The 27167-nt window shown below is 37.1% G+C and overlaps 1 protein-coding gene across 2 annotated transcripts in view; it reads right to left on the reverse strand.

Annotated features, from left to right (window-relative positions):
• Positions 1 to 27167, reverse strand: part of Spag16 (sperm associated antigen 16) — a 901897-nt gene that overhangs the window by 437088 nt on the left and 437642 nt on the right. For both annotated transcript variants that reach the window (XM_045148110.1, XM_004653697.2), the window contains one exon: positions 15136 to 15279. In XM_045148110.1, coding sequence (XP_045004045.1) covers positions 15136 to 15279 — 144 coding nt within the window. The remainder of the gene's footprint in view (positions 1 to 15135; positions 15280 to 27167) is intronic.

Here is a 27167-nt window from a genome sequence, read left to right on the forward strand (position 1 = left end):
TTATGCTTAGGGTCTCTTTCCAAGGCTTCCCTGAGCATGTGCATAGACACTCACATCCACATGGTTGCTACATCCTACAACTATGTCAGAGCATTGCCAAGTCACCTATAGGTATTACATTGTCCAGATTTCCTATTTGGAAACTGGAAGGTTAAAACATAAGAAAGTCCATTGTTTTTACTCATATTTGAGATTTTTTTTCTTGAATAAATGATTCTTGGATTGGTTCAGAGTTAAACAAAAAAAAAGTTGATTTTGCCAAATGTTTCCACTGCTCACTTGGCTTTTATGGAGGAATTTATTTGCAAATGACCTTACGCTGTCATTTTGGAAGTCATTCTCCTTACTAATGGGTTTTGAGTGAAAATTATTCTTGGTTCAGAATTCATAGAAGACATTGAATTCTTTGGTTATTTACTAACACTGGGTTTTGGTGTACTGTGATCATGTTATTTCAGGAAAAAGAGTGATGAGTGAATATATATGTATATGCTCATAAGGTCCTAAAATTTTATAATAGCTATCAGAAATAAGAGATAAAGTAGAAGCACTCTCTTTTTCTCTTCTTCAAGTCTGTTCATCTAAGTTATATTAAAGCTCACTCATTACCTATAATGATTCAATTGACCTACTGTGTCTTAGGTATGTAAGAAAGGTATGATTAAGACTTTGACCTTAATGAGGTTATAAAATTTCTTGTATTTTTAATCTTCTTGGTAGAAGGCCCAATAGACCTGGAGATAGTACTGCTTTTAGAACAAGCCAGACTGAATCTTGCGTCTATCAAACATCAGTGTTATTTACCCAGTGCTTCCCAGCCTGGGGTTGGGGTAAATATCTTACACAGATTTCCTCAAACAGCCTTCATGAAAACCCCTTGGGATTGTTTACTCCACTTTATGAAATCCAGTGAGGTTCAGAGGCTAAACAACTGACTTATAAGATGCTTTGTCACTCTTAAACTTGGAATAAAATGTTTGATTTCACAGTTGCACATGTTGGATGATATTTGGTTACTTTCTGAAGGAAATTTTCAAGTCTTCTTTATTTTTTTATGAGAATGGGCATACCAGAGCCTCCAGCCACTGCTAATGTACTCCTTCACTGCTAATGAACCACCTTGTGCATCTGGCATATGTGGGTACTGGGGAATCAAACCTTGGTTCTTAGGCTTTACAGACAAGCACCTTAACCACTAATCAATCTCTCCAGCATGGGTTTTATTTCTTTATCTATGTTACATATAAATGTTTACTTCAGAGGATAACTAACACAGCACACCAGCCATTCAACACCAAACATATGCCAAACATGTCTCATTTGCCTTGGGCATATCATAGTCCAGTGGAATATGGCAGTCTGCCAGCTGGTCCTGAATGTAGGCCTTCAAAGGGACAGCAGAAGAGACACACCCTTAAATTTGACATAGCTTCAAGTCCTATTTCCATTCACATTTGATTGGCCATAATTATATCACATGAATTCCACAGAATATGTGGAAAATGTATGTTGTGTATGTGGAAGAGGAGGAAATGCCATATAAACACATAGCCTGATCACTGTGATGCATACCTGCTAGCTTTTTGTGACACATAGAAGTTTTTGTGTGTGTGTTTTTAAAAAGTTTTTTTTTTTTTTTTTTTTTGCTGCCAACTGTTAAGCCAGCTCCTTTAGAAACAGTAGATCTAAATATTATCTCCTTTCAAAATGAATTTCCTTCTACAACACTGTGGTGTCAATGTAAAATTCTTCCTCACATAGGTTTATGTGTTTCGGTATTTGGCCCCCTGCTGTTGGGCTGTTTGGTAAGGTTGTGATGCATAGAAAGTAAAGCCTTGCTGGCGGAAGTGAGTCACTCTGGGCAGGCCTTGAGGTTTTGTAGTAGATTTCACTTCCTGTTCTTCCTCTGTTTCCAGGCTGGTGAGATGTGATCCCTTCTTCCCCTGCTCCTGTCTCCCTGCCTTATGTGTCAGGTAGCTTCCCTTCAAAACTACAGGCCAAATGGAACCTTTGCGATTGCATGAGTTGCTTCTGACAGAGTACTTGTTCACACTATTAAAAAAGAAAAACCTGACAGAGAATCTGTTCACAGAGAAGTGGGCTTGTTGCTGTTATAAGCCTGGTCATGTGGTTCCAAAATGGTTAGAATTGTTTTCTGGGGGAAAATGAAGAAAAGTTTAGAAATTTGGACTAGAGAGGACTTAAAATAGTACATGCAGAGCTTAGAGGGCCATTTCTGAGAAAGTTTGAAAGACCAGAGTGCTGAAAGTAACATGGACACTGAAGGCTCAGCTCAAGAGGATTAAGAGGGGAAAAAGGGACTCTCTTGGGAACTGGGATTCACACATTTCATATGAAATTCTAACAAATAAACTGGCTATATTCTGCCCATGTCCTGAGAGCTTAAATAAAAAATGAATTTTAAAATAACAGATAATGGAATTGGAAGAGGAAATTTCAAGGCAAGAAAGTGCTAGTTTTTCCTTATTGCTCTGATTCAGATCTCTTGTACACAGCAAAATGCAAAGCAGAAATATATGAAAACTGTGGAGCTTGGCAAGAACAAAAATGTAAGCAAATTTAAAGTTCTATAAACTATTATAAAACAAGCAGATGTAACTGTTAAGATTAGCACCATTAAAAAGAGGTTGCAGGGGCTGGAGAGATGGCTTAGTGGTTAAGTGCTTTCCTATGAAGCCTAAGGGCCCTGGGTGTAGGCTCGATTCCCCAGGACCCACGTAATCCAGGTACACAAGTTGGCACATGTATCTGGAGTTCATTGGCAGTGGCTGGAGGCCCTGGCATGTCATTTCTCTCTCTCTCTCTCTCACTCTCTCTCTCTCTCTCTCTCTCTCTCTCTCTCTCTGCTTCTTTCTCCCTCTGTCTGTCTGTCACTCTCAAATAAATAAATAAAAATAAACAAAAAATTAAAGAGGTTTCAGAGATGGCTTAGCAGTTAAGGGTCTTGCCTGTATAGCCAAGAACCCAAGTTCAGTTCTCCAGAACGCACATTAGCCAGATGACAAGGTGGCACATGCATCTGGATTTTGTTTGAAGTGGTTGGAGGTCTTGGCGTACTCATTCTCTTTTTTTTCTTTTTCTCTCTCTCCATCTGCCTCTTTCTCTCTCTTTCTCAAATAAATACATTAAAAACCAAAAAAAGGGGGAACTATTGGGTCAATAGGAAAGATGGCCTGGGGCAGGACACCATCCATTGAAGGCTATTGTTTACATGAATATAAGTTATTTTGAAAGGAGAGGATCTGAAGGGAGAAAGCTGAAGGAGTTCCCTAGACCTCAAGCCCATCTTACACTGGTTGTTACAAATGTGTTCTGTGGGTGCCAGCATTCTCCATGATGAATATATATGCAAGAATTCTCAATGAAATAATTGCAAAGAGAAATTAAGATTATATCAAAGAAATTATTGACTACAGTTAAGTAGGTTTCATTCCAAAATGCAAGGATATTTCATTATATGTAATACAATGAATGGGATATAGCATACCAATGGACTCAAAGGCAGAACTAACATTTTTCTCTCCATATACACAGAAAAGTACTCTCCAATAGTCCTTCAATCCAAAAACCCTGGAGACACTTGGGAAGGAAAAAACATATGTCAATATAATAAAAGCTATATATGTTAAATGTACAGCCATTAGCATGCTAACTGGAAAAATTAGAAGCTTTTTCCCTGGTAGGTAAAAAAGAAAAAACAAAAACAATAACAACAACAAAAAACTTATCAAAATAAACAATGGTGTCCACTCTCTTTTCTGCTACTAAGAGTTTGAAGTCTTAGCTATACAGTGACTTCAAGGTCAGCTTGGACTAGAGCAAGACCCTACCTTGAAAAATAAAATAAAAAAAGAAAAATAAAAGAAAACTATAAGGGAGATATGTATATATGCACATACACACATATGTGTGTATATATTTATGTGCATACACACATACATATATATGTATGTGCATATATATATATATATATATATATATATATATATATATATATATGTAAGAGGTGCAAATATCCTTATTCTAATACATAAGAGATCATAAAGGCTCCACCAGAAAACTTCTAGAGCTCATAACACTTTCACCAAAGCATTAGGATAAATAACTAACATAAATATCAGTAAATTTCCTATCCACCAATGACAAACATGTAGAAAAATATCCAAGAAACAATCCTATTCATAACAACTTCAAAAATACTTTGGAATAATCTTAATGTTGCATAGAATGTTCCTCCAAATTGAAGTATTCATCCTGGAGGTAGGCTCTTAAGACTCTGAAAGCATGTTAAGGCTCAGGAAATAAATGATGTTCTCACAAGTCTCAAATAGTTCTTGAAACTTACCAGATTCACAAGCTTCTGCCAAAAGTGATATAGAGAATATGAGAGAGAGATAGAGAGAGAGAGAGAGAGAGAGAGAGAGAGAGAGAGAGAGAGACTGACCAGTGGGTGGAGCTGCCTCCAAGTTCTATTGTGAGCTTCTGAGATGCAGCATTCATGAGTAGCCACCTATACTAGGTTGGGCTTTTCAGTGATACAGCTGTCTTTGCATTATCCGTGCTCATATACGTTCACCTCAATAAATTCACAGATTCACTGAAGATGTTTGAATGAAATTATTTTGTGACCTGCTGTTAGTGCTCTGTCTGGGGGTTGATATACATTTGTTTAAGTCTTCCTGGGAAAAAGTTAATGCAACATGTAGCTGGTGAAGAGAAATCCCTCTAGAGTGAAACTTTAAAACAAAGAAAGAAAGTGAGGAAGACTAGAAGAAAGCAAGACTACCAATTATCATGATTATAAAGAATTAATACCATGAAAATTATCATTCTACCAAAATGAATCTACAGATTCTACAACCCCAGTCAAAATTTCAGTACAGTTCTTCACAGAAATGGAACAGACAATTTAAAAATTCACGTGGAAGCAAAAAAGACCCTTGATTGCTAAAGCAATCCTGAGCAAAAGAATACCACTTGTGTTATCACAACACCTGATGCCAAGTTATACTGAAGATTCATAGTGATAAAAAAACAGTATGTTCCTGGTATAAAAACAAGACACATGGATCAAGGTAGCAGAATAAAGGATCCAAGTATAAGTCCATGTAACTACAGCCACCTGATTGTTGACAAAGATGCCAAAAATATGCATATAGATAAAATAATGAATTTTCAACAACTGATTCTGAGAAATTGGAATTTCTACATGTAGAAGAAATAAGAGACTAGATTCTTATGTCTGACCCTGCAAAAAAACTAATCCCAAACAAATTAAAGACTCAATATGAAACCTGGAACTCTGAAAAACCTAGAGGAAAAAGTATAGAGTATATTTTAAGATATTAACATAAGTAATGACTTTCTCAATGGGACTCCAATTGTCTAAGAAATAAGGAAAACAATCAACAAATGGAACCTTATGGAATTGAAAACCTTCTTTGCCACAAAGTAAGAAGTCCTTTGAATAAAGAGGCAGCCCTCAGTATGGGAGAAAATCTTTGAAAACTGCATATCTAATGGAGGAATAATATCTAGAATATATAAAGAATACAAAATCTAAACATGAAGCAAAAAAAAAAAAAATCAAACAAATGGCCTATGGACTTGTTTGCAATACCTGAGGGCCTAGGTGTCATTCCGCAGTATCCATGTAAAGCCAGGTACACAAAGTAGCACACACATCCAGAATGTGTTTGCAGTTGCAAGGGGTCCTTACATATTCATATTTATATTTATATTCATATTCTCTTTCTCTGCAAATGGTTAGTTTTTAATAGGACCTATGCCTCTAAACAGAGTTCTTAAAAGAAGAAATGCAAATGAATGGTTACATACATTTAAAAATTTTTCACCATCTTTAGCCATCAGAGAAATGCAAATTAAAACAACTTTGAAATTCCACCTCATCACAGTCAGAATGACTATCATCAATAACACAGAAGCAGGAGAGGATATAGTGAGAAAGGGACTCTTATTTGCTGTTGATGAGGTTATAAACTGGTACAAGCACTATGGAAAGCAGTTTTGAGAAGTTACTCAACAAGCTAAGAGTTAAACTCTCATATGACACATTCATTATACTCCTGGACTTATACCTGAAGGACTCAATATCCCAGTGCAGAGATACTCATATATCCATGTTCATTGTTGCTATATTCACAAAGGAATTTTACATAGCTATAAAGAAAATGAAATTTGCAGTAAAATACCATATTATATGAGGTAATACAGCTTTAGAAAGTCAAATATCATATGTTCTCTCTCATATATGAATCCTAACTATGAATTTTGGAATTACCTACAGAGACAAGGAAGCTGGAAAAGGCCAGGGAAGAAAATAGATGCCTTAATGGAGAGGGTAGTTAGAACACAAGTGATTAGAAAATAGTTGGAGAAAATATTCTGGAAAGAAAGGACTAAGCAGTGATGAGGGTAGAGAGATGGGGGAGAAGAGGGAGAAGTCTTATACAAACTTAGGAGAGATGAAAAGGGCATATGGAAACTTATTACTTTATAAACTAACTAGAGATAAATTTTAGGACAAAATGAACAAACTGAAAATCAACAGAGGCATCCCGCATAGATGGAAGATGTTGTTCCATAAAGCAATGAATAATTTAGTAAATGAAATAACATCTCTAAGAAGAGGATACCTCCCCTATGAGTTGTCGGTCAGGGATGCCTCAGAGACCCACAACAGAGTCCAGGCCATTATTGTCTCTGCTCTTGGATGCCCAGGAGAACATAATGTATATTTGTTTTTGATGGCAGCACAATTTGCTAAAGGATTGTGTAGTCAACCACCATCTAGATAGTTGTGTTTATATCCACAAATTACAACAGCTTATACAGCTTAGTGCTGCTCTTGGCTGGGGTCAGAAAAGATCTTCTTGTGTGTGAGGTGTGGCTATGAGTGCAGAGACCCAAGTGGTCAAACACTGAGAATATGTGGTTTTTGAATGTTCAGCCCTATGCGGAGCATCTATGTCCTCTCCTTCAAGGCTCAGGGAATATTTCAGAAGAAGGGGTGGAAAAATGTAATAGTTCAAGTATGAGGAGGAGTGCTGTGGAGCTCTGTCACCTGGACACGTCACAACTACTATACTTTTAAATCCACAGCAGCTGTGGTTGCCTGCAAAAGACCTGTATACAACAGGGCTAGACAGTCACGGGTGGTTGGTGGGCTCATGAGACCATGCCCCTCCCTGAGGAGTTAACAGTTGTGGTGAAGAGCATGCAGTTCCTTCTAGTGGCTCATTCACTGGAAATGGTGGGAAGTAGAAGGGTTTCTACAGAAGTGGGAGCAAGATGAGAAGATAATGGAGGGGTCACATGACACAGTGCAATGCATTTATAATCATCACAGAACAAATAAAAACATTCAGGAAGTGTTATTACCCTCAGAGCTTAGCAGCTTTGCATAAAGTTGACAAATCTTACTGAGAATAGCAGCATAACACACACCTTCTTTGAAGAATGTAAAGTATGATGTTATTATTGAGTCAGTGCATGCCACAGTTACCTCTGCTAAAGCCCATTGGAGCTGTCAGATGATGGCAACATTTATCTCTCCCCCTTAAAATGGAGCCCGTCTTCATCATTCTAGGGAGATGAGGTATCAACATTGGCAATATGCTTGGAAATTTGAACTCTTGATTTTATACTTAACACAAATGGAAAAGTCACATGTGCTTCTTTCTTTTTGAATAACTAGGTGATGTACTTGTCAAGCAGCATTCAGACTCTGGTTTGCAGCGCTCCATCAATACACAGGCAGGCAGCTTGTTCAGGGAACAGGGTGTATAAGGTATTATGGAGCGGTCTGTTTATTCACAATTCATAAATCAGCTCATAAGGGTAGAAGTTATGTTTAACAGGATGCTGTCAGCTCCATTTCTGCCTCAGGCAGTGAACTTGAGATAATATATGGCACTGTGAAATTGTTTAAACCACTAATCCCACTGCTTTTATTTATACAGATATTTGGGGAGATACATGCTGTTTCACACAGTAAGCACTGTTCATACAGAAGAAATTGCCTCCCAAGCACTGGACACTGTATTTACATTCAGCATTATGCTACTGCTATTGAACAGTGTCCCAAGAAAGGTCAAGACCACATAAAAGCATTGCTCACCTATTAGTACTAACATGGAGATTGATAGGAAATTTTATATTTTGGTTGGTCAAGCTACACAAAATGGAACAACAATAATAAAGCAAGACTGCGGATGAAAGAAATCAGGCCCTGTGTTTTAATTTCTCAACAAAGAGAATAATTTAAAAAGTAATTTTTTTGGTGTTTCTGACTACAGTAAGCTCCTTTTTCTTGTAAAATATAATCTAAATAAAAAAAAACAAGAAGCATAATCCGCTTATGGGTAAAAGAAAGATGATGAGTTTGTCATAATTTTTAAAGTATCATTTACTTTACAGCTAGAAAGCATAAATCAATTTTCCATCAATTGTATTCATTTGCTTTTCAGCAATTAGTCTTGTGTTTAATTTAGTAATATGTTGAAATATTAGTAACTAAGGTTTGTGACAATTTCCTAATGAGACTTTGTATAATCTCAGCTTCCCTTCATGGCTGGTTGTTAGGAGGATTCCAGTTCTACAATAGCCTTTGAGCGAAATCTAAGTTCTCTAGATTCCAACCAAGAAATACAAATTTGGGCTGCAGAGATGGCTCAGTGGGTAAGTGTGCTTCCTGCCAAAGCATGAGGGACTGAGAGGGGGCTGAGACCTATGAATTTCAAACTTAGAGATTCCCTGACAGGGCTTGTCTCTACCCCAGTCCCACAGGGGAGCAGAGGCTCAGGAACTGCCCCAGTTCCAGAAAAGATAGAAAGCTCTGATATCAATAAGAGTTGCCAGCGCAGATCAAGAAGAGGAGTAAGGGCTGGAGAGGTGTCTTAGCTGTTGGGCGCTTGCCTGTGAAGTCTAAGAATCTCAGTTCGAGGCTCAATTCCCCAGGATCCCCGTTAGCCAGATGCACAAGGGGGCACACGCATCTGGAGTTCGTTTGCAGTGGCTGGGAGCGCCCATTCTCTCTCGCGCTCTCTGCCTCATTCTCTCTCCCTCTCTCTCTGTCGCTCTCAAATAAGTAAAAATAAACAAACAAAAAAACAATTAAAAAAAAAAAAAGAAGAGGAGTAAGTGTGATGAAGTGGAATATCCAATGTAGCACCCAGGGTTTGGATTCAGCCACTTGTAGGCGAGGTTGCCTGGCAAAGGCACCCCAGCAAAGGCGAGTACATGGAGTTCCACAAAAGTGTGTGTGTGCGCGCACACACACACACACACACACACAAAAAATAAGTAAAATAAATAAATATAAAACACACACACACACACACACACACACACACACACACACACACACACAATGGGCCGGGTGTGGTGGTGCACGCCTTTAATCCCAGCACCCGGGAGGCAGATGTGGGAGGACTGCCATGAGTTCGATGCCACCCTGAGACTAAAGTGAATTCCAGGCCAGCCTGGGCTAGAGTGAGACCCTACTCAAAAACAAACAAACAAAACAAAAAAACAAAAAAAACAATGGGCTGGAAAGATTGCTTAACATTTAAGGTGCTTGCCTGCAAAGCCTAAAGACCCAGATAAGGCAGATGCACAGGGTGGTACACACGTCTGGAGTTCTTTTGCAGTGGGTGGAGGCACTGGCACACACATTCCCTCTCTCCATCTCTACTACTTGCCCCCTCAAATAAATAATATTTTAAGAAAATGGTGAAAAAGTAAAAGTACCTAGCAATTATTGACCATGAATGCGTCAGATGATAATCACATTTTGGATATAGAATTTAGCTTTCACGATCAACTTCTAATTAGAAATAATTATTCCTAACACTTTACGTAGGAGAAAACCTTCAAGATGAACAAAGACGATTCTAAGATTTTTGAGGCGCACTTAAGCATTGATGGGCTATTACGATTTTAAGCATGACGAGCACCTTTCACTGGAGTATGGTTACTTTCCTACCTTTTTGCATCATATAGTTCCCTCTTTTAATAGTGAAAAACAGCGCAATGCGTATTCCTTTCCTTGTGCTGCTCATTCATCATTTTCAGCAACTGATGAATCACTTTCAACAAGGAACTCATCAGTCTTCCGAGTAAATGCAAAGGGTGCTCTCCCCGCTCAATGTGTGATCGCCATCTAGTGGCGACTGCGCGACACCAGCATCTTAGTCACTGATACTATTCCTAAAAAACGTTTTGATACCCAACTCCTAATAAGGAACTTAAAAGTTTATGGCAATAATGTGAATAATACCTACATTGACTTGATAAAGTCGTTGGATATTCTTTGGTGACAAACGTTAAAATGTCTTCAATTTGTGTAACAGTCAGGTTTTATTGTTCTCCTTTACTCTCTTTCTTTGAGTTATAAAATATCAATATTGCAACAATTAGTATGTACTTATTGTAACTCTGTCACCAGGGTCAAGAGTTAGTAAGGGAGAAGGCTACAGAAGATAAACCAAAATGTAATGTCATGGGGATTATAATGGAAACATGAAGGATGAGTGCAGTAAATGAAATATTTTGAGGGAAAAAAAAAGAAAGAAAATTTGGCTAATATATATATGTTGGTTTTTTTTTTTTTTTTTTTTTTTTTTGAGGCAGGGTCTCACTCTGTTCCAGGCTGACCTGTAATTAACTATGTATTCTCAGGGTGGCTTCAAACGCAGTGATCCTCCTACTTCTGGGTGCTGGGATTAAAGGCTTGTGCCACCACGCCCGGCTTTGTCTAATATTTTTGAGAATAATCATTAACTGGAGAAACATGTAGGCTTTCATATATGTGAGAGTTTGGTCAATAGATACCTGTCCTGTGTTTTGTTTGTTGACTTTTTATTTCCCAAGGTAGGGTCTTGACTAGCTCGGGCTAACCTGGAATTTACCAAGTATTCTCAGAGTGGCCTGGAACTCATGACAATCCTTTTTCTTCTGCTTCTGGAGTGCTGCCTGCAAGCCCAGCTACCTGCTCTTCTTTTAACTTCAGGTGGTGTGTACATTTTTGCCCACATGACTTTATGTTCCCTTCTTTAATTCCTGAAAGCACCATTCTTATTTGATCCATTCATCTCCATGGCATACAATTTTTACAGTCAAGAGATAGATCTTTGTTTCCAACTGTTTCAAAATCCATTTCTGCTGTCATTTTCAATACAGGTGACTTGAAAATATGATGCAAAAATCTGTGGTCGAAGGGACATAAATGCTAAATTTTCTGTTACCATTCCAAATAAGCTTCAATATCTATAAATATATCATAAAGGTCCTTAAAGCTGAATTAGTTGTATATTCAAGTGAAACATCTCGCCATTAGGCAATGCTGGGTTTTTTTAGATTCACCTTTGTTCCACTTCTACATTCTTTTTAAATGTGAGTACTGTATGTGTTACGCTCAGAATGATGTTTCTGCATTATGTTTAAAAATGATAATAAAATGTCCATTTTTTGCTTTGCAGTACTTGGAAAATACAACGCATGTAAAATTAAATTTTATTTTCTGTTACACTTTTATTTTTCATCATTGGGGAAGGTTCCAGAGACACATCCGTGGAATTGCTAAAGACAGGAACTGTGATGATTAATCTTGATTGCCAACGTGATTAGATGAAGTGCCTAGGAACTTAGTAACACACCTCTGTGCATACCTGTGAGGGCCTTTCTAGAGCTCACAGACCCGTGGGTGGGGGCACCTTGAATAAGGAGCACTCTATCACAGTGGTTGGTGGCCCAAGTGGAAGTCAGAGGGGAGGAGCAGAGGGCTATCACCGCATTCATCTTCTCTCCATGCATCCGGGTGCCATGACGTGAGCCACCACTATGCCATATGTTCTCAGCAACAACAGACCAAAGCCTCTAAAGCAATGAGCTAAACTCAACACTCCTCCCCTAAGATGTGTTTGGGATTTTGTCACAAGAGTGGAAATCTGACTGATGCAAGAACCCACAACAGAACATTACAAATCCAGCCTCTTCTCACTATTTTCAGTGTAATCTGAATTACATTGAAAATCTCATTTAAACTCAAATCCACAATGCACGACCCATTTACATCAACAAGGAGGGTCCAATGGGAGGGGGTAGATCATGGATGAGCCTAAACAATGGTACATAACTGCCTGTATTTGCTGAAAAGAAAACTAATAAATTAAATTAAAAAAATAATAAATAAAATAAAAACTACTCCGTGTCCAGAAAAAAAAAAAATGTATATCTAGCGCTAATTACCTCTAAACTGCTTAAGTGTATATTTCTGCTTCCTTAATTTTAGTTCTCCAGAAGTTTCTCAAAATATCTCTTTTATTGGAATTTTTGTTCTTTTAAAGAGCACTTCTTCATTGATATACGATGTTTATTTTAATTTATTTTTACTTATTATTGCTTTTTTATTTTGACTTAATAATGAAGTCTTTTACCTATGAAATTTATTCTGAATGCAGTTCGACATTTTGGGATATGACTTGTCCTTTTCACTGTAAGACGTTCCTGTCTAACCATCTATAGGTCCTCCTTGGCATAATATTCATTGATAGTCTGTGTTTTAGATTTCTGAGACTGGGTTTTACTTAGATAGTCCTAGTTGGCTTTGAACTCAGCAGTTATACAGCCTCCCAAGTGCAATGGAATATAGGTATGTACTAGCCTGTGGTGCTGATACACATTTTAACAATTCAAGGTTCCCTGAATATTTTGTTTCTAATTTATCACCTCCCCTTTTATTGAATCGGGGTCAAAAATGTTATTCATTGTCTTTACTTTGACAAATATATTTATGCTATATTTTGAGTTGCAGGGTGGATGGCTCCTCAAAAAATGAATTATCTCAAAGGATCCATATGTCTCTTTGTGGAATACAGAGTTCAATCTACTATTTTACTGAATGTATTTTTACTGTTATTAATTCCTGTCATTCCAAAAGTATATCTTATTTCACATATTAAATTTATTTCAAAACTTTAACATGCTGGCTCTACACATTACGGATTTTGTCACTGTCTTATTTGTGTAATGTTTTTTGTTGTCTATATTTCTAGACCATATTATCTGAGTCTTCATGTGTCTCCATTTACTTTTTACCTGAATCCTTTTTGCCTGCACTTGCTATTTAAGACATAGGTTGTTCTGAACTGGAATCAAAAACTGTCTGGGCCAGTCAAAGTGAAATATAGTTCTATCAAATAGGATTGACACCTGAACCAAATATAGGTGAGCTTAAAGTGGCTAAAGAAAACTGTCTCTGATTCTGGCTACTATCAGAATGGGCCCAGATGGAACTTTCAGAAAACACTCAAGTAACAGCATTACAGATTAATGACAAACAAAATTTATGAGTTTCTTTTTCTTATAGGTGGTTAGCAAATGTTTGTATATGCTGTCTCCATCCTTGGCCTTGTCTAAGGAGGTAGAATCTACCTGAACCCATAGTTGAGATCTGAGGAATTCTATGAGTGTAGTCATCACCAATGTCCAGTTAAAGTGTCAGGGGCAAATCAAATATATTTGATGTTTGACTTTTAATTCTATAGGTGAAGACAAGAAACTGTTATCTTGAAGAATGGACTTAATGATATCAACCAAACAAAAATCACGTGCAACAAATTTAAAATTCAGAAAACACAAATTTGAACATTATACATACATATTTTTTAACATGTAGTTGCCTGCATTGATTTGCACATATTAATCATTATAGAATGCATATAAAATGTAAACTCATGATTTGTATCTACCCCTAACAAGCCAAAAAGAGCTATTTGGTTGCTTTTAATAATCATTCTTCTTCTTCATTAAGTCTACCAAAAACAATTTTCTATTCAATATCTCTTGCTTAAAAATGTGTACATTTAAATGTATTTTCTCCTGTTGTTTTTGTCTCATATGCTGTAGAAAAACAAACACTTCTGCCATAAGAAAACACTGTGTGTAAATTCCTATTAGGAATGAATAATGATGTATCTCACCTCATTTTAATCTCAGTAATTGAGTAGAGAAACAGGAAGATCTATTAAAAGGACCATTGCTGGTCAAGCACTAATGAGAAAATCTCTGAGTCACTGGCTGTCATGGTAACAGGACATTATCAAAATCTGATTAGTATGCCCAAAAGCTATTGAAGTGATAGGCTACACTTCTAATTGTGTTGTCTCTGTTTGTGAGATGAGCTTTATGTTTCTCAAAGGTGAAAGGATGGCAAAGCTCTGTAATATACTACACATTCAGAAATTAAGTTTAAATATCTAGTACCAAGGATGAATCAAACTTCAGGAAGAATTTCAAAAATGAAAAAAAACTACAACAGATTTTTCTTGAGTCTTATTATCCTTATAGGTTTCTGAATAAGATTACTTTTTCAATCTAATTTCATTGGCATCCCAAAGATACAATAAGTAGTCTTCCTTAGGTCAAAGTTTCCAAATGACATGTGTTAGAAAAGATATCAAGGCCCACAGAAAAACAAACTGCTCAGAGAGATTTAGAAATAGTCTTCATTGCAGAAGGCGATGACTGCAAGGGTACATGGACAGAACTTGTGCCCAATCGATCAATAGCCTTCTTTGAATTACCTCAGTCTCTTGGGTACCAAAATTCAGTGAATTCATAAATATATTCACAACAACTCATTCTCTTTAATATCTTGAGTGTCATTGAATTTTTAAGGAAATTTATAACTGTTTTCTGATGTTTTTAGGTAAGTAACATCATTCTAAAAGAAAAAGTGGGAGATTAACAGTGTGAGTCAACAATGGCCTGCATTATTGACTCCAAATCCCCTTGCCTTCTCTCTGAGAAGGGCATTAATAATGCCTGTCCTTGCTGAATGCACCAACATGTGGGCCAAGTTTCACATGTACTAAATATCAAAAGCCATCAATCTCCAGTCAGTATAAGGAAAGTCAAAGCCACATTTATCTATGTGTTTCTAAATTCCTAAATTCCGAGAAGGGTGTGCAGTTTCAGAGAAAAAAAAAAAAAAAAAAACAGCTGTCCTAAAAATCAGCAGAGTGAGGAAACAGATCAACAAGCATGTTCCCTGAAGGAGTTGGGAGTGAGTGGGAGGGGGTGTGCACTGACCTGGGATGGAAGCAGCAGCCGGACAGCCAGTCAGTATGGCCACGTCCTGTGAGAAGGACATTGCCATTTGGGAGGTCCACCATCCGCCAGAGGTGATCTTCACTGCAGGAGATCAGGATGTCTTTGCAGGGATGCATGACAATACTGCAAAGGGAGAGAAAAGGGTATCATGGAGAAGTAAGGGCGACCATTTTCTGCAGGGCAATGAATAGAATGCCACTTGAGCAAAGCAGGATGGTTTATGGAGGGTGTTGGCCCCTCAAGAAAGGCCGGTTCATAGAAGGATCTGGCCCCTCAAAGCAAAAACAGTTCATAGAGTTGCTAACCCAGAGGTCAGAAAAAGCAAATTCTGCATGCCATATACATCACAGACTATAGCAGATTTCTGATTTTCATCAGAATAATCTATTTCACTCCATCTAAAAAAAAATATGGTTCAAGTGACTATGCATGTCTAATTCTAGGTTTAAAACTATAACTGGTTGCTATTTAAGGGAAGAAAACTTGTTCCAAGGATATTTTTGTAATATTATATTTGGACCAATATCCATGCTTATTATAAATAAATACAAGTTATTTTCAGGCTGAAGTTCATCTTCAATCAGGCATTATCTAGGAAAAGACCCTGAGTTATAACCACTTTATCATAGTTCTGTAATAAATAGTATAAATGAAACATCAACTCCAGAGCCCAATATCTACACGATGGTGGAATTCAAATCAGTGCTAACAAACTACTTAAACTGGTTTCAGTCAATGCACAGCACACAAATTACAATAACGAATTCAAAATGCATAAGGCAATTCCCACTCTATAACAACCTACAGCAAAATGGTAAAGTATGCAAAATTAATGATTAGCACATGAGACTGTTATTTGAACTGAACCTTGATCATCATGACTATTTAAATATTGGAACTAAACTGATCTAAGATTGAGTCTACACAGTTAACACCTGAAAATTCATCTATGGAAATGTATTAATCTTATGTACATAGCATCTCATTTCTGCCTCACAATGCAATGGGACTACTTGTGTCCAGTATTAAGTAACTATTAAAATACCAGCCTCAATATTAGTGACAAAAGGCTACATTTCAGTTTTGCCAATTCACCTTCATATCAACTCAAATCATGCTTACTTGTTGAGCTAGTACAGTGAAACGAATAAATGACTAAAAGTCATTGCACACTCATCTCCATGCTGTAAATGGCTTTGGTTATTTCTTGTGCAATATGGACTTTAGGAAATCAGTATCCTGAAGACATCATGGCTGTGGCCCATACTTACATAACTACAGACATACATGACTAAACTTTTTTTTTTTTCATATTCTGTCCTTTCCATGGTGATGTATTAAACACAATGTGGTGTATTAAGTACATACATTGTGAACTAAAGTATTTCATCACATTGACCCATACAGCTTTGGAAACAGTTTGGTGTCAGAGTTCAGTTCTCAGCATGGAATTCACCAACGACAATGCTCTATTTTTAGTTAAAAAATTGTTTTACTTCGTGTTTTGTGTTTGTAGAATCTTACTGCTCAAAGTAAGCAGAGTGGAAGGAAAACTATTCACTTTTTAAAGCATTGTAATGTTGGTTTCGTCTTTCAAAAGGCCAACTCAAGAAAGAAATTTACTATAACTTAAGCTGGGTAGAAGGTATATTTATGGAACTTAATTAGAAGAAAAATATGATGAGGTGTAAAAGTGTCGCATAGAAATGAATTCTATATTCAAATACACACGAGAAGTCAAAGCAAATCTTTGATGCTATTGAATATGATGTATGCTAGCTCACAGCTTTCATGTCAGACACATGCACACTTGACTACGTGATAAATTTCCCTCTTTAAGTGAAGATAACTAAAATTATTGATGTCTTTACAAATTTTGAGAGATAAGTTTCCAAACTGACTTTTGTGAGGGGAACCATTTGTAGAAGGTAGAGAGAAAATATAAACACAAACTTATTGACAGACAGGACGATCAGTTTTGGAAATATTTTCTCTGCCTCTCCTCATCTTTTCCACTTTGCTGACCTCTGTGTACCATGGCAACAGTTTCTTTCACTCCAGGTCTGTGAGTGTACATATATATGGGAGTATACACATAGTCCTCTGCATTTATCTACAAGGTACGTGTCCCAAGACTGCTCAGCAGACACACAGCACCACAGAAATAAACAAAGTCTCTGTATACTATTTTCCCTTGATAAAGGTAAATTTAGAAATTAAGCACAAATGATAATGTGGAAAAAAAAACTCATTTCCTGTTCATGTCTCCCTCCTGCAAATTATTGTCTATTCTATTTTCACTAAATAATTTTCATGCACTGTGGCCATAACATTTGAGGTCTGAGGTGCAACAGCAAAACTGGCATAATATTCCATCTTGCCAATTTCATGAATAGATTATTTTTTGTAGCTGGCAGAAGATTTCAACAACTTTTTTTAGCTTTTTTTTTTTTTTTCATTTCCTTACTAAGTTCAAAATGTTTACCTTTTTACTTGAGGGAAGTACTTCCTGGCTTCTCTGCAGCATGTCTGACCTGACAGCATCACAACTCTTGTACTTAGGGGCCAAGTTTAAGTAAAACAATGGCTACTTGAACACAAACACCATGATGTCATGCCAGTGTGTCTGATTACCTCAGTGACTACGATCAGGTACTATAGATTTGCTGACAGAAGGGATGACTCCCATCCTAGCCAAGACAAAGAAGAATAGCACACAATTTTATTATGCTACACATGTGGAATCATGTGCCTTTTAAAAATGCTATGAATATTTCATCTCTGGTATTTCCCATTTAAGAATTCTGAACGACTGTGTACTATGAGTAACTAAGCAAGATCAAAGGTGGTCTTTTGTCTGTATAGTATGTTTGTATTATATATATATATATATATAATATTATATATATTATATTATATATAATTATATATATGCATATATATATATTTCTGTATGTGCTTCAGTCAAACATTCTTCAAAGTCTATAATTTATTTCACCCATTAAAATATATTTCATAGAATAGAAACATTTCAGCATGCATAGGGAAGGGATTTATGTTCTCATCATCAATAAATAATGTTTTAAATTATTCACTGAATGGGTATATCACCAAATACTAGAACACAACAACAATGATACTCTCACTCAAGAGCTGGCAATCCCAGGTCAGATAATGCTGGCCAATGAACCAAAAATAGTTTCCCACATATAGAATTCCAACATCCTTCTCAATTCTATAAAGAAGCACTTGTGCCTGAAGTCAACATCTTAATTACCATTATTATTAATGATAATAGTATTGAATACTGTCTAAAACCTCAGTGTGACCTATGACTTGGACCAAATGCTTACTTTTCATTAAGGGAATGAGAGCTCATGACAGTAAGGTTTATATCTGTCTTGATTGTTGTATGCTCCCCCCGCCCATGGCTGGCACAGAGTATCTATTCAATGATTCCCTGTCAAGTATATGATTGTGTGGATAATACTGCTGATATTTGTGCTGCTGCTTTATGTGCAAGAAAACAGGGTTAGAGACAATGTGGAAGTTGCTTAGGATCATGTTTGGTAATGGGTAGAAGTTGAATTGAGTCAAGAGTGGCCTGGCTTTGAGACTCATGATTTTAATTACCTCTATTTAGTGTGACTCATAATTTTTCAATTATATGTATGACATACACACACACACACACACACACACACACACACACACACACACACACGAAGAGAGAGAGATAGAGATAGATAGAGAGAGAGAGAGAGAGACATCAATAATTATTTTTACAGAGCACTTAGATAACATCATGCCAGGTAAATGCTTAGGTCTTTTTGTCATTGTTAAACCTGAGCTAAAGGGCTCATCTGGTAATATCAGTATATAAAGATCTGGGTACCATGAGGTTCAATAGTCTTCAAGGGACTATAAGACTTTATGTACTGCAGGTAAGATGCTCTGATACAGTAAGAGAAATCAGGTGTGCAGCATGCCTCCTGCAATGCTTACATAGGCTTCTGAGAGCTTCTGAGAACATAGATCATGTTACATTAACATCTATTTTTTTTTGTTTTCTTCTTCTAGTAATATGAACCTTGTGTTGTACATTAAGTTGACAGAGGCCATTGAGGTTTTATTTATTTTTCCACAGAAGTATCTTGATAGTACATGTGGAAGAATATTTTATAGTCATAAATTTGTATTTAAAAATATTTTATTTGTTTGAGTGAGAAAGAGAGAAAGGAAGAAAGAAGCAGACAAAGAGAGTGAATATGGGCATTCCATAACCCCTGGCACTGCAAAAATCTCTAGAAGCATGTGCCATTTAGTACACATGGCTTTATGTGGGTACTGGATAATTGAATTCAGGCTGTTAGGCTTTGCAAACAAGGACCTTTAACCACTGAGTTACCTCTCCAGGTCAATAAGCATCAATTTCATAAGTTATTAATTCACTGAAAATTTTCCTGGTAAACTCAGACTTCTATCTTACCATTTTGCTTATTCTGTAGTCAGTCTTTTCCAGAAGCTATAGAATGGGCAGGATAGGTAACACTCTACAAGAGTCAGTTCTTGGTTCCCAAGATTCATGCATTAAGGTATACAGTGATTATAATATTTGTATGAGTCAGGTAGCCACAGCCCTTGTGTTTGCAGATGGAGAATGAACTGTGTGGAGGCTAGGTGATAGTCTCAAGCCCATGAAGCCCAAATGTGGCTGAGTGGTAGAGTCATGTGACCTTAAGCAGACTGTCTCTATGGCCCATGTTTCTCAGTAGAGGAAACCCAAGAACACCATTATTTTTCTGTGTATTAGATAACAAGATCAATAGATATTATCTCATTTATGTCAAGTATTTCCTAATATGCATTTTGAAGTTTCTAGAATTTATATTTCTCTTACAATATTTAATGGTTATAACTATTTTTATTTCATTATATTGAAAGTGGGATTACGATTAATCATTCAAAGGTGAATAAGACGTGCTTAGGTTCTGAGACCTGTCTATGAAGGGCCAGATCAGAAATAATTTAGGCAATGGGTCTTAAGTTGTCTGTTGTCACTATGCAGCTCTGCCATGGTTGTATGAAAGTAGCCATAGAGAAAACATGAATGAACAGGGGATGATCCAATAAGACATTTTTTTTACAAAGCAGGTGGTAGGCCAGATTTGATGTGTGGCTAGAATTTGCTGATCTTTTGTTCCTAAAGAATCTGCATGGCATGGAATAGACTAGTGTTTAAGAATATAGTCTCGGGAATAATAAGTTTCTATTTTTGCTCCAGTGTTATTAGCTATGCATCTTTGGATAGTTTTCTTCACCAGCCTTGCTTAATATGAAAGGGACTATCATAGTCTTGTGAGAATTAAATGAGTTAGTGCATACAGAGGCCTTAGAACAGTGCTAGACACATAATGATCATTCAATGAACATTTTCATTATGCAGATGAACCAGATCCCTTGGGACAGCCTACCTACCTTTGAAAGAGCCTTACCAGATGATTTTGTTGTATAGACCCTCAGTTTTAATTCTTTCATTTGTAAAAAGCGGGCAAAAATAAGATTAATTTGTAGGAATGTTGTAGAGAAAAAAATAACTTGACAGAAAGTAATTAGAAGTTATGTGAATATGGCCAGCTGTCCACAAATGCTAAGTTCTCAAACAAAAAAAAAATGCATCTACTGTAAATAACAATTTGACAAGTGAACATAAGGAACTTTTATGGTTATTTATTTCACAATAGGATGTATAGGGCTGCACTGAGACTGCATACATATTTACTCCTGATGCTCATACCAGGTTTTCAACTCATACAATGTGACTCTGCAATGGGAACTAACCCCTCCATAGGCCCAGCTCTCCCCAGATCAAGGCTTCCCAAATCTTCTCCTCAAACTCTGTCTGCTAATAGATGTCCCTCTGTAACTACACACTGACATTTTGCTTCTCAAGGATGTCTTCCAAAAGTTCTAATGAATAAGAATAAGCGCCCACTTAATGTCTTCCTGGCACCTATTCTAAGTGCCACAAAGTCTACTTTAAACTTTGAATACAAGCTTTTTGCTTCCCTTTAACTTACTATTAATTATAATTACAAGATGTGAAGACAAAGCCTTTGTCACCTCATCCCCCAGTTAATAAGCTTGTGACTAGCGTAGAAATAGTACACGAAAACATCTTTGAGATTCAAAAAGAAGAATGTGGGTGAATGTTAATTCTGCTCCTTGGTCAATTCATGTCCTGATGAAGTATCCATGTAAAGTTTTGTAAAACAATGTAGCAGGCATGTTATACGAAATAACACTTTCTAGCAGAGACATTTCTCTCTTTCATGACAGGAAAGATTCTATAAGGCCACATGATATATGTGTCAAATGCTCTCCTCTTTAATAGAAACTGTGCTTTCCCAAGGTGGAGTTATGCAAGGATATTTTGGAGGGAATATGTGTAGGTGTACAGCAAACGCTAATAATTATCAGTAGAGTTGGTGACATAAGCACCGCTGTTAGACTTTTCAAAAGGGAAGAGAAGAATGTTAATCCAAAAAAAGATTGTCACAAGAGGACTAATTAGGCACCTCTGTCTTCACTTCGGGTTATTCAGCCTTGTAAATGTTTCCTTCCCCTCAGTTCAAGGGCTCTAATTATTGGCAAAACATATTTGTGGAGTTGGGTGAAAATGAATCAGTATCCAAATTTGCTCCCCAGGACCCTAGATGGCCACTTACTACCTGTCCTTAAGCACCACACACACTCACACGCTATGCACGCTTTTGTGCGACTTGGTAGAACAAACGCACATGAGAGTTCCCTGACTACTGCTAAGCTGATAACTGCAGTTTATGTTTTGCTGTGTATCAGGATTTACAAAGCCAACATTCACAGGTTCTTTGTTAATATTTCAACAAATATGTGCTGAGAGGTTCTAGTCTCATATATAAAACTGACAGGAGGTCTTACCTTCAGGGAGCTTACATATGGCCAGAGGAAAAAAAAAATAACTCAGCTATAAAGAAATGTGCTAGTGTGCTATGGTAAGGATTGGAGTGGGAGTTCATTGTGGTGAGGTGGTCAGGGATGTTCTCACTGAAAACATCGCATTTTAGCTCAAACCTGAGTTAGAAGAAGAAAGCACTGTGAGAATGATTACAAGCAGAGTGTCAGCCATAGGCGGCTGTGTGGATAAAAATGGTAAGGATGAAAAATTAAGAGCATTCAAACAAAAGACAAGAGTCTGGGAGTGGTAGGGAATGCCTTTAATCCCAGCATTTGGAAAGCTGAGGTAGGAGGATGACTGTGAGTTCTAGGCCAGCCTGAGACTACATAGTGAATTCCAGGTCAACCTGGAAAAACCAAAACAAATCAAATCAAAACAAAACAAAAAGTTAAAAGACACAAAATGCAAGGGTGAATAAGGAGAGCAAGCAAATAGCATTTTGTTGAGGCTAGATGAGGAAAGAGAGAATAGCTAATATTAGATTATGGAAGGTCCTAGAGGCTGAGGAGTAAAGACAAATTTGTACTAATGTTAAGTCACATTAAGAAATATTTTAGGGGCTGGAGAGATGGCTTAGCAGTTAAGAGTTTGTCTGTGAAGCCTAAGGACCCCAGTTCGAGGCTTGATTCCCCAGTACCCAAGTAAGCCAGATTCACAAGGTAGTGCATGCATCTGGAGTTCATTTGTAGTGGCTGGAGGCCCTGGATCACCCATTCTCTATCTATATGCCTCTTTTTCTCTGTTGCTTTCAAATAAATAAATAAAAATAATCAAAAAATAATTTATTTATCTGCTGGGGGGGGGATATAGAGAGAGAAAGAGACAGAGAAAGAGTGAGGATGTGTATGCCTAGTCATTCTGCCACCACAAATGAACTCCAGATACATGCATCACTTTGTGCATCCAGCTGTACATGGGTACTAGGGAATTAAGTCTGTGACATCAGGCTTTGCAAGTAAGCACCTTTAACCTCTGAGCTATCTTTCCAGTCCTAAGTGACAGTTTTGATTGGCTGCTATGACCTATATTGTGTGAAAGTATTTCCCAAGTTTGACAGAGTGTGGTAAGGTGAAAATTGTGGAATTTTTAAAAAGTGAAGCCTAGTGGGATCTTAACATTGGAGAGCATAATCTTTGTCTACAAGAAAAAAAAAAACTACATATATCAAAATCACCCCAAATTAATAATGCTTATTCAATTTACCCTATCTTGACACTCTCTGTTAGAGAATCTGTTTTTGTTTTTCAGAAGGTAGCAAGACCCAAGGATACAAACTACCCTCACATTTCAGTCAAGACCCAGGGGAAACCACAGAGGAATAGGGGAAATGAGCAAGAGTGCTGCTTCCATAATGAACCTGACAATCTGCACCAGGATGAGAGGACAGATGATGAAGAAACTCAACACACACCAAAGCAGAGATCCAGAGGCTCCTAAGAGCTCATCACTGAGGTCGATTAAAAAAAATACAAACCCAGGCTCAGGGAATTTTGGGGAATGAGGACAGAAATATTGCAAGAGCCACAGGTTGGGACATCATGCTCAGAGGCATCTCCTCTCCCCAATACCTGACTTCTTCTCCTACAATTCATAACCCACAACCCCATGAGGAATCTCAGCATCCCCACTGAGGAGGGTTCCCAGCAGAATGGGAGCAGGGACGAGGGAACAAAATGGTACCAACAATTGATGTGTTCATACAATGCATATTCTTAATTAAGAAAAAAGATTCTAAGACATAATAATGCTATTAAAATGTAGTGGGTTGGGCTAGGAAGATGTCTCAGCAATTAGGGCACTTACCTGCAGAGCCTAAGGACCTAGTTTGATTCCCCAGTACCCATATAAAGCCAGAAGCACAGAGTGGTGCATATATCTGCAGTTCATTTCCAGTGGCTGAAGGTCCTGGTATGCCCATTCTGTCTGTCTTCTGTTCTTTCTCTCTCTCTCCTTGCAAATAAGTAATTAAAATATTTAAAAAAAATTAAAGTCAGGCATAAGTGGAGTTCATTAGCTCATTGAAAGGGGTGGGGTGTGCTGGATAGCTGCCCTTGGAAGGGATAATGGTGGCATTATGCAGCTAATTCTCACAAAAAGGGGCCTAAAGAACCATGAACCTGTCTCCTGAATTTTTTCTGGCTTTCTGTTTCACCAGGAGGTATCTTCCACATGCCTGATTGCTAATGTCTGATGCTGTACTGTACTGATGCTGTCTGCTATGAGACCCTTACCATAGTTGCACAGAGGCCAACCACAGGCTCTGGATCTCCAGAATTTTGAGGGGATGCATCCTTTCTACAAGTTATCTAGCATCCACTTTACCCTACAGCAACAGGAAAATGAATGAATAAACTAGGTGAATAGTGTGAAGTTGATATTTCTAAAACTCTTTACAGCTGTTGTGAGATGAAAGCATTAGAAAGGGGACATCAGCCAGCCATGTGCAGAAGTAACCCAAGATAATGTATTAGATCCACTCCACCTACAGATACTCATAATTACCATATGCCACTTTTATTCCCATTCACATGACTATTTTCAGAAAAAGTCAACTCCCGGTTTCCTCATCATGGAAAGTATTTACAATTTATTATACTGAACATGCCAAGCCGAATACGTACATGCTATGAAACACATGGTTGTTCAAAGCACAATAAGCAGAAATCTGCCAAAATAAGATATTAAATCTCATTCATTTCACAAGAGAGCTAAGAAAATGAAATTAAAAAAAAAACATGAAAACTTAACATTTGTCTGTGTTTTAAGTTTTAAAAATAGCAATATAAATTGTATTCAATGCAGAGTAGCATTTCTATTGCTAGGATCCAGAAAGTAGCACATTAATTTTCACTAAAAACATAGGTCATTTCTAGAGTTGTGGATTAATTGGGAGCAAAAAGCTAAGTCTCCCTAGACTTAGTGGGTGGAGGCACAGAGGTGCCAATGGTCTTTCCCTTCCATTGCTCTTTGTCTGGCAAAATAAGCAAGGACCTAAGCAGTGACTGCAGCCTAATAGCTATGAAATAACTTTTGTGACTGAAATTCATCCATTTCTGTAACATTGCTACGTTATTCTATATTACCCATTTCACACTTAGTCGAAAGTCATTTTAACACAACAAAAATTATTTAGACCATTTTATTTCACATGTAATATTTAATAATCATGTTTTATTCTTGTTAGAATGACTCTGGTGGCCTTTAAATCATCTAAGTTTATGTTTACATTTCATTGTGTTTAAAATGTGTATTATATACCCTGTCTCCTCTACTTCCATGTGTGAAAATAAAAGAAAACCAATTTCTATAAAATAAAACAAGTTTAAAAAGAAAGTATGTTTTATAAAACAACTACGTTTTATAAATTAATGCAATATAGCATGATCAATCTTTTGGGGGCATGAGTGAATATGCTACCTCCCCCCAAAATATGGGACATGGAATGCTGTGTATAACACCAACTGAAAAAGATGGGAAGATTTTAAAAGCAAAGTCTCTCTTACCTCCTGCTCTCTTGTCTCCCCATCTTTGCCATGCCCAAATTAATCATGGAAATGAGAGTTCCTCTCAATACACCAAGGAAGTCATATTAATTACTTTTCTTACTGCTGTCACTAAATACTTAAAAATACACCACTTAAGGTAGAAATGATTTATTTTGGCTTAAAGTTCCAGAGTATACAGTCACAAAAACAAAGTGACAAGAGTCCAGAGTCAAGAAGCAGAAAACCCTGAGTGCTCATGCTCAGTTAGCTTTCCCCTCTGCACTCCGTGCAGGATCCCATATGATGGGATGGTGCTGTCCATGATTAGGGTGGCTCTTCTCCCCTCAGTTAACATAATCTACAAACTTCCCTGCAGACGTGCCTAGAGATGCGTCTCTTAGCTACTTGTAGAGCCAGCCAATCACATTGACAATAGAGATTAACCATCACAGAAGGTCACAGACACCAGAAATTCCTCTTTGAAACAAATCCTAAAGCCTGCAAACATCACTCCCTTCTTCCTTCTCCCCTTGTGCTCCTACCATACCCAGGTGGAGGCAGAAAGAATGCTCATGATCAAGCCTGCCACAATATCTTCCTTTGGTCCAATGATTTTTCCATGTATGTGGCTGTCTGGTGCTCATATATTTTATTCATTCCAGGCTGACAGAGAGGGAGAGAGAGAGGGAGACTGAGAGAGTATGAAGGTTAGGCATAGGGTCACTGGCCTATAATTTCTGCTCTTAGAAAATGAAGATAAAATTGCTTGCACTACATAACAACACTGAATGCATTAATTTTTATGATTTCCTCTTATTAATATATCTTTTGTTATAGGATTATCATTTGCTGTTAACCTTAAGATGAATTAGTAAAGATACCTCAGTTTTCCACCACTACATTCTAAATAACATCATTTAGATTTCCTCTATATATGTTGAATGTTCTAATACATAAAAGTAACTCTTTTAAAATTTATAAATTCAAGAGGCAGGAGAAGTCAGGCATTACAATTTTGGTAAGTGAAATGAGAAAAATCATTGTAACTGGGTAACTATTGCTGGATTTATGAGCCTATCTCTTGGAACCTTCCTGCCACCTTAGCATATGAACATTCTATGTTGCATAGTTTCATACACACTGTGATTCATGCTGTGGAATTCCTGTAGTTTTTTCATTATGGTCTCACAAGTTTTTGAAGTTATATTATACATTTAAGTGCTCAAAAAACCCATTTCAATAATAAAATTTACTTGGTTGTTTCATGTTTCATCAATTGACACAAATTCTGTGTTGTTAGCATATAAAAACTTTCATTCCATGTCCTATATATTTGGGACACAGAATTGATTTTTAATGCTAGGTCAAGTTTTCTTATAATAAGGGGATTGATTTTTTCACAAAATATTTCCTTTTCAGTAGGATATTTTAAAATATGAGGCACACATATTCAAGAGAGAAAGAATTACTGTTTACTTATGATAATTGACATGTAGAGATGTTGTACATAATTCATAAGGTGACCCCAA

The sequence above is a fragment of the Jaculus jaculus genome, chromosome 4, assembly GCF_020740685.1.
Source record: "Jaculus jaculus isolate mJacJac1 chromosome 4, mJacJac1.mat.Y.cur, whole genome shotgun sequence".
In the NCBI taxonomy this organism is placed as follows: domain Eukaryota; kingdom Metazoa; phylum Chordata; class Mammalia; order Rodentia; family Dipodidae; genus Jaculus; species Jaculus jaculus.